The sequence below is a fragment of the Hemicordylus capensis genome, chromosome 4 (genome assembly GCF_027244095.1).
Source record: "Hemicordylus capensis ecotype Gifberg chromosome 4, rHemCap1.1.pri, whole genome shotgun sequence".
Classification (NCBI taxonomy): Eukaryota; Metazoa; Chordata; class Lepidosauria; order Squamata; family Cordylidae; genus Hemicordylus; species Hemicordylus capensis.
In genome coordinates this window covers 49,394,618-49,407,591 of record NC_069660.1, presented here as the reverse complement: position 1 = coordinate 49,407,591, position 12,974 = coordinate 49,394,618, and the positions used below count along the sequence as shown (strand labels likewise).

The 12,974-nt window shown below is 43.3% G+C and overlaps 1 protein-coding gene across 5 annotated transcripts in view; it reads right to left on the bottom strand.

Moving 5' to 3' along the window:
• Window positions 1-3,184: 3,184 nt before the first annotated feature.
• NDRG3 (NDRG family member 3) overlaps window positions 3,185-12,974 on the bottom strand; it is a 98,106-nt gene continuing 88,316 nt past the window's right edge. For all 5 annotated transcript variants that reach the window (XM_053246741.1, XM_053246743.1, XM_053246745.1 and 2 more), the window contains one exon: window positions 3,185-5,924. In XM_053246741.1, coding sequence (XP_053102716.1) covers window positions 5,746-5,924 — 179 coding nt within the window. In that variant the 3' untranslated portion in view covers window positions 3,185-5,745. The remainder of the gene's footprint in view (window positions 5,925-12,974) is intronic.

Here is a 12,974-nt window from a genome sequence, read left to right as displayed (position 1 = left end):
ATGGCTGCAATAATCTTGAATAGGTTCACTTCTCTACACAAAAGGATACACAATGACCACTCTAGACCTAGCACTCTAGTAAACACCTCCAGAGGGGTAGCCACTTTAATCTGTAGCAGCAGAAACATCTTGTAACACCTTAAAGATTAACTAACTGTTGTAGACCACAAAAGTCTATGCTATAAGTTATATGCTACAACACAAGTCTCTTTGTTGTTTTTCCTTTAATAAAGGGTAAGACTATGAACACCAGATTCAACATGATTGCAGCAACAATCCCTGTGCTTAAACCCAGATCTATCCCCAAAGCAGAGTGAACGTATGTGATGTGACGTGTGTGTGTCTTTCCCCACAGTGAAAGACCAAAGGTTCACTACCATATCACAGCCTACATGGAGTTGTTGGGGGTGGGTGGGAGGATTCTCCACTCCTTATATGCACTTTATATCCTTATATATCTTATATATATCTTCTCCTTATATCTCTTTTGCTCTTAAAACTGGACTTCAGTGCCCTGATTTGTAGACAATTATATATCTGGATCTGTCACCATTATTACAACTACTCTGGCATTAAGCAAATTTGGTGTTTGTAGTAGCTAAATTAGCTTAAACAAGCCTTCATGTTATTGGAGGCCACAGTACTATTTAGTTCCTGCCTGCTGCACACAAGATCTTATCTTCCTTAGCTACCTAAAATAGACCTGTATCATAATTACCATCTTCAGCTATGCTGCACCACATGCCTGTATGACTGTGTGCACAAGCACAAACCTTTGTGCCAAGTAAACCAGTCAGTAACAGAAAACAACACTAGGTGGAAAAAAAGGTTGCAGTTAGTGGTATTAACTAATGTTATGCTACTGCAGGACATTTTTATCGTTCTGTGAATCATAAGAATGAAGGGTGAACTACCATATGATCCCAACTAGAATTGCTGGTGTTAACGTCTCATCCCACTGTTTCCAAGTCCTTGCCATTTCAGAGTTCCCAAGGAAAGTGATCATGTAACTAGTATACGTAATCAACATTTTCCATGAACACTTTGTATTTCAGTGTGCTTGGAATTTCTGAGAAAGCACTTTGGTTGTTGCGCCTAAATGGTAACAGTCAGCATCCCCACTTCAGGAAGTTTAGGAAGCCTCTACGTTGTTTTTATCATGCTGCCAGGGCCAAGTGGAACATTTCCGATGGTATAATTAGTCACATACATTATGTGATTCACACACTAGCCTAAGAAACTGAAGCTCCTGTGTAGGTGGCACCCAAAAATGAGACGGAAATAATATAAATAGAAACCACCAAGAAAATGGTATGCATACACACCTAAAGTTGCATTGACAAAAAAATTACAGTGTTCACATGTTGTCTCCCATTCTTATGCAACCAGGGCAGGCCCTGCTTAGCTAAGGAGACAAGTAATGTTTGCTACCACAAGACCAGCTCTCCTTTCCTCATTGACAACAAAAAGGTCAAGAACCGGCTGCTATGTACATACAACTACAGACTCGTGAATTTTGTGTTTGAGACACAGAAAACCATCCACTTTGCCCAATCCAGCTGCATACAAGAAATATCCCTTCTGTCCACGTATCATAAATGGATAAAGAGCCATAGTCCTAAATCATACTTAGGTACTATTTACACTGCATTGCTTTCAACGGAAATGAAAGTGTATTTCAAAGTTCAACATCTTTGGTGCCCTTCAAAAAACCCTTGAAAATGCATCTTTTCAGTGGGCTTTCAGTTGAAATTATTTTAAATTATAGAACTATTTTTGTTTATATTGTTTTGTTGTAAACTATTGCAGGATTCACTGAGTGGCAGTATACAAATGTAATAGCAAGTATCACACACACTTACTTGGCTGGGCATTTGGATGAACAGCCAGTTCTCCTAAAATCTTACAATTCCTCATCACACTTTAAAGGCTGGAGGAGAAGCTGGGTTTTCAGTTCACTCACTGGACAGCACACTCCTCCAGGCCTAAATGCCAACTCATTCAGTGAAAGTTCTCATCTGCATACTGCCATTTTTGGAAGGGCGGTATAGAAATCAAATTTTAATAAAATAATAATAATACTTAACCCCACCCCCAGCTTTGGGTGTGGGGAAATCGGATTGCTTAAAAGGGAAAGATTTTCCTGAAAGAGTCAGGCTTTTGCCACATCTCAGCCCTGTTCCTTTCGCCATTTTGGCACCCAGCACATCTGCACACAAGATACCCACTTCATTAATAGAAGGCAGTAGCAAACATGTGAAAGCGTCATCGGAGAGGGTAAGACAGCTCCATCCCCTCTCATATCATCTTTACTCATACTGCCCCAAACATCACTCTTGTTTCAGGCCCAGGCAGAGTCCCCTCTCAGCATCCCAATGTTGGTGAGCATTCAACACAGCTAGGACTGGAGAAACAGGTGTGGCTCACTCCTTTGCTTCATTCACCATAACAGCCTCAATGATGGATGGAAGAACCAGGAGCTGAGGGACTCTCCTTCAAGTGACAAATACTGCTTACACAAGGTGCAGGTAAGGAACTTCTCACTTCTCCTCAAACCTCTCCTACACTGCCTTCTTCTTGCCTTCTCTGAAGGGAGCTTCTGGGTTGTGGGGCACAGAGCGTTCAAAATGCATTGTTCCAATTTACCTTAAAAAGCTTGGTCTCATGGGAAGAGGAGCTATTCACTCATCCAACATTTAATCTCTTTGGACATACTCCAAATGCAATACTTGGTTGAACTGGCTATTTTACATAGATGTATCTGCTGCTCAAGGCCTGGGATCAGATTAGTGTGCTGTGGCTACAAACCTCATGTCCATTTCTATGTTTGTTTTTATGTGTCAGTCTCTCCTTCACACTCCTCAAAAGCATGCAACACTGAACTGATTAATTGGTTAATCTATCACAAAAACTTTGTCTAAATAGATTCCCAATTAACTGGGAAGCAGATTTTAAAATATTTTAATACAAATACTTGTAATCAGGTAGCTGCTCTAATTACACTACTACAGAGGCAAAATTAATAGGACAGTAAACTGTGCTGTTTGCTTTTGTGTCAGGGGAAAAAAGTTTTGTTTAGGAGCTTGATTATAATGTATGGTGGTTCTGATCTCTGAAAATTAAATTTCAATGTGCACTTTGAAAATTCTAAACAACGAAAGAAAAAACACAGACACATTAATAATCAGACTTGATTATAGCTTTATTTAATTGGTACAAATTCCCCCTCAGGCAGAATATCCCAGTCCCATCTCCTGCTTGAAACAGAGCAGAACCAGATTTCCTCCAAGGAGCTTGTGCAACAGTGAAAAGTAGATATCCTTCCATGAGTTCATGAACAGGTCAGCTGCATATCCCTTTCCCATCATCAGCTCTTTTACTCCCTGCCAGATGACACTCTTCTCATCATCTGTGACCCAGCCAGATGCAAAAGAGCAACATCCTTTTGAATTCAAGACAATAATATGGTCTAGGTAGAAGTTTCCCCACTTCTACCAGGACAACCATATTTGTCAGTCAAGCTCAATATCAGCCTATGAAAAATATAAAAGACAGGCCTCAGAGCAGATTATTACAGTATACAGTACAACAATGCATTCCCTTAGCCATTAATTATAGAGCCCAAGAGACTTTTGTTCTGTTTTTCAAGAACAGAACAAATCGCATATCAAATGTTTTTGCAGCAATGTATCTGTTTAGGGAAAGGCTACAAAACTGGCCACTGGTCTTCCAGATATCCCAAAGCTACATCTGAATACATCCCAAAGGTGTATTCTGAAGTCTCAGCTGACCAGATCACAAGTTGGTTGTTTTTCCCACAAATTGCAAACAAAATGTCTCATAATTTCATTCAATGTTCAGGAATTATTCTCATGAATTTCAGTGTTTTTCTAGAGCATCAGGATAATTCTTTAAAGGGCTTGGCAATTTTCTGGGGGGAATGTAGTTGTGGACAGAGTAGCTGTAAATTCCAGTTTTTAATCAGGAAAATGAAAAGAGATTACACAGAATTACATGGATTTCTCATAGAATTAGCATTACAATGTGACAGTGCCCAGCTACTTCAGTAAGTAGAGAACAAATATTTCTGAATTTTCATTATCTAACCATTCAAAATGGAGAGACTAAGCCTGCTTCTACTATATCAAAATCATTGTTTTGTTACCGAACACTGTATGACTATTTAGACCTGAACTGGAAAGTTTTAACGTTTCGACTGATACCTTAGAGTTGGATAAAATAGAGCTTGTCTTCATTATTAAACAACCATAAATATTTTCCTCAATCTTTGGCCTGAGTTTCATTTTAGATTTTGTTTTTCTGTCTGGCATATGCTACAGTAGTTTGCGCAATGAAACAACCGAGATAACAGAAAATGCAGGGTGGTAAAAGCCATCCCAAACGTCATCCAGCCCATCTTTAAAACCATTACATGCAGCTCTAGCTATTGAAGAATGCGTCAATCCCTTATACTCTGTTGAAGAGTGGACCTCAGAGAGGGTTAGGTTCCTTAGAAGCCTTGCCCTTTCCTTTCATCTATGGTCCAGCAGCCCTAGTGAGAGATCCTTTTGCAGGTTGACAGGCAAGCAAGGCCTTTTGGTTTCCTCAGTTCAGCCATGTAAGACCTAGCACTTCTGCAAGTCACCTAACTATGCAGTGTGCTGGGATCCATGCTGAGCTCAACAGTACAGGATTTGAGACCCACCCCAGAAGTTTTAAAACATGGAGTTCCACCTTTAGCCCCACCCCAAAGACATAATAAAGATTGCAGCCAAGAGCCCCAACCACCTTCAGCAGTAGCACAATTAGAAAGCAATTCTAAGGGCAAAAGCCACAGAAATTGTTATTGAAATAAGAACGGGGGCGGGGGGTGCACCACGCAAATGGTCGACAGCACAGGAAGTAAGTGAAAAGGATGGCACCTGCATATACAGTAATTCTCTCCTCTAGCACCAATGGAATGTTAGCCAGTTCTGGATGCATACAGATGTACAGAATTTTAGTGGTGAGCTTGCTGTGGAAGGAAGTGCACTCACCACATATGTACTACAAGCCATCTTCTTGCTAAGATTGACTTTAGTGGGAACTGAGTTTTCCAGTTTGAGTAGAAGCTGGATGTGTGCAGCACTGATTGGACAATCCTTGGTCAATCAGTAAGCTATTTCCCTTGGTTTTCAGACCAGGACTATGCACAACACTGACTGGCTTACCCATGCATCAATCGTGAACCCCCCTGCAATTTTCAGTATGACATGCCGGTGGAGGTGGGTGGGGGGTTGGAGAAGAACTTTCAGAAAACACCAAACACATGTTTAAGCAGATAAGCATGCAGGTGCTTAAGGAAAACTACAAAAGTGGACAGTCCACTTGAAGCATTTACTGGGCAGTGGGGGTGGGGGTGAACAGGAGGAAGAGCAGAGAAGTCAGTTTTTGGTCCAGAGACTGTACATGTCAGTACAGGAACAAAAGCAGGGGGAAAGCAGAGCTCGCTTTGCAACAAATCCCAAACCCACCCAATTCTGTTTTCAGGTACGTCTGTATGCAGCCAATGTTTCTTCAGCCAAATAAAAAACAGAGATAAAACTAGTACCAAAGAGAGACCGATGAAATGGTGTCAGCTAGGATGGGCAGGCACAAGTTAGAAAAAAAACACCTTAATGCCCCTCGTCTGGGCAAACACTGGATTCTGGGCAGGTTCAGAAAGGGAGGAAAAGGGTTTTCTAGATACACAAGAGAAGTGTTTGCTTAGCAGGATACTTCCATAGTCTGAGGGGTATCATGGACATCAGCTGCTTCAGGTATTCCAATTGTTGCCTCTCCTGGATTGTTGGTCTGCGATCGCATTTGAGCGCTCTCTCCAGAACCTACACTGGAAGAAGAGTGGGTCCGGGAGCGCATCAGCCTGGTCATACTAGCAGATGGCACTGTAAGGAGAGAGGCAGTGAAAACCAAGAATAAGCAATTTTCTTAGCTACTACAGACACACCCCATTTTTGCAAAAAGAAGAGGGATTGTGCTACTGAAAAGAAACTGATGATCTGATAGTGATCCATTGCCATTCATAAGGATTGGGGGTTCTGTGCCTGTGCAGGGACCTCACGGATGGATTCGCTAGCTCCTTGCAGCGCCCACTCTGCCCTGCACTTGCTCCATACTTCCTTTGATACCGGCAGTTGGGGGCGCCATTTCCTCGGTTCCTGGAGGACCACCATATGAAGTAAGTCTTTTCTTTTTTAAATACTACTGCCGCAGGGAGGTTCAGGAGGGTCTTATGAATGACGACAGATCACTACAAGATCATCAGTTACAGGTAAGCAACCTGTTTATCTGGATTGTGATTCACCGGCATTCATAAGGATTTGGTGATTAAACAGCTTCCAAAAAGGTGGATGGCGCAGTAGGCCTGGAAGCCATCATTGTAACACCCTTTTTAATACAATTCTCCCCAAAACAGCAGTACAAAGATCAATGGCATAGTGTCTAATAAATGGCAGATGAGAGGACCATGTAGCTGCTGCACAAATATCCTGTATTCTTATGCCAGAGAGATGCACTGCTGAAGAAATGTAAGCTTTTGTTGAGAATTAGCTTTTATCATGTGTGGTGGTTCCCCATCCTGCAACCTGTAAGTTAGCATGATCAGTTCCACCAACCAGTGTGAAATTCTCAAGTGTGATATGGCTCTTCCTCTTGCTTTGCCCTTGAAGGCCACAGAATGTTGTCTTCCTAATCTTTTTCTCCCCCCCACAACCCTCCGCTAATACAGAAGTCAGCTAAGAACATACAATGAATGGAGTGACTTCTCTGGTGGTGTACTAGGATTTTGAAAAAAGGTTGGTAATGTAATTGTCTGATTTAAATAGAAATCTGTAACAACTTTTGGATGGAGTCAGGGTCCAAATACATCACCACTTTATGTGGATAAAATTGTGCGTAAGGTATATAATTTCGCAAGGCCATGAGCTCACTCACCCTTCTAGCAGTAGTGACTGATATCAGGAATGCCTTTTTCAAAGAAACCATCTTTAAAGCTGCCTCTTCTAGAGGCTCAAAAGGACTCTCCATTAGAGAAGACAGATCCAGTGACAGACTCCATTGTTCAATTGGCTTTCGTAGAGGGAGGGCAGAGATTGTTCAGACCCTTGCAAAATCTTTTGCAATCAGGATGAGGGAAAACTGCAGCTCCATCCCAACCCTTGTGTTTTGAAGAAATAGCCGCAAGAACCACCTTTATTTATTTATTTAGTGCATATATATATACCGCTCCATACAAAAAGGTCCCTGGGTGGTTCACAATATAAAACCATTACAAGAATTTAAAGTGCAATAAAAACTCTAAAACCAAAGCTTTAAAACTATAAATAGAAGCCTGACTAAACAGGTATGTTTTTAGGTCCTTCTTAAAAACACTCAAAGAAGGAGAAATTCTAATTTCATTCAGAAGCACATTCCAGAGTCCTGGGGCAACTCCAGAAAAGGCCCGGTTTCAAGTCGCCACAAATTGAGCTGGTGGCAACCGCAACTGGACCCTCACCAGATGATTTTGGTAGGGTGGTTGAAGAAGAAGGTGCTCTCTTAAATACCTCAGACCTAAGCAGTTTAGGGCTTTATTGGGAATATCCAGCACTTCAAGTTTCACCTGGAAAATTATTGGCAGCCAGTGTAGTTCTTTTAAAATGGGTGTAATATGATATCTTCAGGCAACTCCAGAGACTAACCTGACTGCTGCATTCTGTACTAACTGCAGTTTCCGAACTGCATACAAAGGCAGCCCAATATAGAGTGCATTGCAGTAGTCAAGCCTGGATGTTACCAGCATATGCACCATTGTTTTAAGGTCATTTATCTCCAGAAACAGACATAGCTGGCGAATCGGCTGAAGCTGATAGAAAGCACTCCTGGCCACTGCTTCAACCTGAGAAATCACTGCCTCAACCAAAATAATAAAGTCTGTCTATTTGTCCATCCAAATGGATGTGGGCTGGGGAGCAATTAATCTGTCAGTGGCTCTCTCCTTCTGCCCAAAGCTGTTGTACGTTCTCATCCCTCATCCCTTTAAAGCCTGCAGTCTTTAAAGATGTCATGTACAGTAGAACTTGACGCAACAGGTTTTGTTCAACAAAATGTTTCTTAAAAGCCTACTCTCCATGCTATCAATCTTGGCATTCTTACATCTGGGTGCAGTATTGCCCCCTTGTCTCTCGTCAGTAGATCTGGATGCAGAGGGAATTGATCATAAGTCCTTCTGGAAAGTCTGAGTAGCAATGCAAACCATGGTTGGCGTGGCCACCATGGCATGATCAGAATACAGTGTGTGTTGTCCCGTATCAGCTGCGCAATCACACGATTAACGGCTGTGGTGGGAACATGTGCAGGAGGCCTGTTTTCCAATGATGTTGAAATGCATCCCCCAAAGATCCCTGCCCCACACCTGCATGTGAACAGTAACAAAAGTATTTCCTGTTGCTTGCAGTGGCAAAAATGTCCACGCTCTGAACTACCCACATTCTGAATATCTGCTTCAAATAAATGTGGCTGAGTTCCCACTCGTTATGGTGGTACTAACGGACAGTGCGGTTGAGAGTCTCCCAGCACATTATCCACATCCCTGATATGTATCACCTGGGGAGTATCTGGTGAACAATGCACCAATTCCAGATTTGAACGCTCAAGGCACACAGAGCATGGGACACTGTTCCCCCCTTACTTGTTGAGATACGCTATTGCCGTGTTGTTGTTGAGTTGAAACTATACTACTTTGCCCTGCAGTAGAGGCTTGAATGATTTTAGAGCCATGAACAGGAGGAGAGCTGGTCTTGTGGTAGCAGGCATGACTTGTCCCCTTAGCTAAGCAGAGTCCGCCCTGCTGCATTTGAATGGGAGACCACATGTGTGGGCAGCGCAAGGTATTCTCTGATGGAACCACTCTGGGAAGAGCAAAAGGTTCCAAGTCCCCTCCCTGGCTTCTCCAAGATAGGGCTGACAGAGATTGCTGCCTGCAACCTTGGAGAAGCCACTGCCGGTCTGAGTAGACAATACTGAGCTAGATAGACCAATGGTCTGACTCAGTAGATGGCAGCTTCCTATGTTCCTATGTTCCTAACATGGCTAGTAGCTCCAAGTGATGTGCAGGCAATGCTTATGCTGAGTCCATACGCCCCACGCTTGATGTTATGCACAGTGTGCTCCCCAATCTGCAAGGAATACATCCGTAGACACTCACTGGGTGTGAGTTGGTGGTTGAAAAGGTATCCCTTCTAGAAGGTTGCCTTTCTGATTACCACCAGTGCAGCGAATGAAGGATAGTGGGTGGTATTGTCAGAAGCTTGTATTTACTGTCTACATTGGGGCGGACATTTTTGAGGTGCCACAATTGCAGATTGCACATCCGTAATCAAGTATGACTAACAGTGGCATTGCAAGATGCCATCAATCCCTGGATCTGGTGTGCTCTTAGTGTGGCATTAAAAAGATTGATCAGCACCTTGATTTGCTGATAATGCTCCCCTGGCAAGAATGTTCTTTTTTTTTTGTACATCCAGCACATCAACACATAAGAACAGCTCTGCTGGATCAGGCCCAAGGCCTATCTAGTCCAGCATCCTGTTTCATACAGTGGCCCACCAGATGCCTCTGGGGAGCCCACAGGCAAGAATTATGTGCATGCCCTTTCTCCTACTGTTGCTCCCCAGCAACTGGTATTTAGAGGAATTGTGCCTCTAAGACTGGAGGTGACCCACAGCCACCAGACTAGTAGCCATTGATAGATCTGTCCTCCATAAATTTGTCTAAGCCCCTTTTAAAACCATCCAAGCCATCACCACATCCCATGACAAAGAATTCCATAGATTAATTATGCGCTGTGTGAAAAAGTAACTTCCTCTTGTCGGTCCTAAATTTCCAGACCTTCAGTTTCATGGGGTGACCCCTGGTTCTAGTGTTGTGAGAGAGGGAGAAAAATGTATCTCTGCCCACCCTCTCCACTTCATGCATAATTGTATACACCTCTATTATGTCTCCCCTTAGTCACCTTAGTAATAACAGGCAACATCGGAAGTGCAACCAGTTGATTGTGTAACAGCCATCATATTATAAACAGGATCTTTTAAGTCTGTCACAGGCATCTTAACTTCTAGGCCTAGTGCTTCAGCCATCTCCAAGTTAGGGATATGAGATGACTTCAACTCTTCAGTTGGGGAGGTTGACGGCTTCGGGGGCACATCCAACGGTGGATCCGAGGAGTGCTCTGTGCTATCTGAATCCATATCCATTGAGTCCGATGAATCACCATCACCACCAGAAGGTGGTGCCACAGGAGTCTTCTTTCATGGCTTTACTCTTGGGGCCAGAGGCTGTAATGGTAAAGCCACTAGTGCTGGAGACTGTACTGGCAGAGTCACTGGCAAAAGTCACTGGCGCACTAGGCACTGGATGTTTCATAGCTAAATCAGCAATATAATGTTGTGTGGGTACTGTAATGTAGAGCCAGTAGTAGCCATAGTTGGCAGTGGCTGCTCAACTGTAGTAGGAGCAGGTGGTCTGAAAGACTGACCTTGGGATAAACCATTCTGACACACACCACTGGATTGAGGATGTGCAGTAGGCTGTTGTGAGACCCTTTGCACCTTCTATATTTGAAACTCCACATAATCATCTGGTAGAACATTAGACGTTGAGTGTCTGAAGCCACCAAAGTAGATGATCTCCCTCTGGTTCAGCAAGCCCTGTGTGCTCACTTATTGAATTGGTGATTTCCATGTAAGTGAGGCAAAGCAAGTAGATGAGGCCGGTGCCACTGGCAGAGCAAAGTTTGAACTGGCCTTGAAACCACTGAGCGTTCCAAAGTAAAGCACACAGTTGACACTGATGAAGTTCTTGGTATGGACACTGGAACAGTACAGACAAGTGCTTTTGGCGTCGATGCTCTCAACATCGACATGGGCTTGACAGTATCTCTGGACGTCCTAGCCCTCATGTCGAGTCATCAATCATTATCAGTGAGGATTGGCAAGAACCCTGTAAGCCCATAGGAGACGGGGCAGCATCCTTCGTCTTTGCTTTGCTTTTGTGCTTCTTATGTGGCGGGGAAGCATGCTCTTCCTCTGAAGAGTGTTTCCTTTTCTTCTCTTTATGTCAGTGCCTCTCCTTAGGAATCTCTTTCAGGTGCTTAAATATAGTTTCTGTCGGCGCAGTCAAGATTTTAGACTGCGCTTGTGCAGACTGTGACTGTTGCTCTGATGTCGAGCCTGACATCATACTTGACATCACGCTCAATGTCAAAGGATAATTTGGTCTTGGCATTGGTGGATGGAGTGCCTCATCATAGAGTGTGGCATGTAGACAGAGAGCCTGATTTTTAAGCGCTTGTTTTGAAAAAATCAGCAGACCTTGCAAGCTGCTGGATTATGTTGCACTCCCAGGACCATTAAGGCAAGAGTCATGATAGTCAGTAGAGGGCAGTTTAGCATTACACTGCACACAATATTTAAAAGTCTTCTTAACCTCCCTTATCAGGATAGGCAAATGTGGAGCCCTGAAGCTTCCGTGAAGCAGTTAAAAGATCAAATTCTGATTTTACCAAATTCAATTCTGTGAAGCTAAGGAATGGTCAAAAGACACTCCAACTTCAGTAAGGGAATATAAACAAACAATCTTCTCTTTCTCTCTGTAGAACAATTCTGATACCAAGGAGACCAGCAATGAGCTGTTGATGCTTTGGTGGTCAGAAAAGAACTGAGAAAATGGTGCTCCCAATTGCCAATATCAACTGAAGTACAGAGCAGATGCAGGCTAAAGTGGGTGCCGTATGGAGCTAGCTAATCCATCCATGAGGTCCCTGCACAGGCACAGGACCCACAATCCTTATGAATGCGAATGGATCTCAATCCAGATCCAACAAGGGATTGCTGAACCTGTGAAGAGGTACATCATGTGATCTTAGAACTACTACTATTAAAAGGTGGAACCATGTTACTGCAGCAAACATGGATTCCACAAACTCATGTTTGCTGAGGTAACATGAATGGTATGTATGTGCGTGGGGAGGTGTTTGTGAGGGAGAATTAGCAGGCAGGAGGAAACCCCTCCCATGCCTACTGAGTTCTCTCCTGCCAATACAACCCCTTCCAGGGCCATTTTTTCCTCAGTTGGGCTTCTTTTTAATTTTGCATGCCACCTCACCCTCAAAGTCTTTCTTGCAAGTATCCCCCACATCACCCCATTGACCTTGGATTGGGAACGCCATGTCTTCCTTGTAGTGCAACCCTCAGATGTAAAAATGAAGTATTTATATAGGATGAGGGGTTAGAGTGCTTACGCTCCAATGTCAGTTGGTGACTGACCAAGAGAGGGATCTTGCGGGGGTGGGGGTGCACAGCTCGTTGAAAGTGTCGACTCAATGTGCGGCAGCTGTGAAAAAAGGCCAATTCCATGCTAAGGATCATTAAGAAGGGGACTGAAAATAAAATGGCTTATATTATAATGCCCTTATACAAAACTATGGTGTAGCCACACCTAGAGTACTCTGTACAATTCTGGTCACCACATCTAAAAAAGGACATTGTAGACCTAGAAAAGGTGCAGAAGAGGGCAACCAAGATGATCAGGGGCCTAGAGCACCTTTCTTATGAGGCAAGGCTACAACACCTGGGGCTTCTTAGTTTAAAAAAAAGACGACTGCGGGGAGACATGATAGAGGTCTATAAATCATGCATGGTGTGGAGAAAGTGGATAGAGAGGAATTCTTCTCCCTTTCACATAACACTAGAAGCAGGGGTCATCCCATGAAATTGATTGCCGGGAAATTTAGGACCAGCAAACAGAAGTATTTCTTCACACAATGCATAATCAACTTGTGGAATTCTCTGCCACAAGATGTGGTGACAGCCAACAACCTGGATGGCTTTAAGAGGGGTTTGAATAACTTCATGGAGGAGAGGTCTATCAACAGCTACTAGTTGGAGGGCTATAGGCCA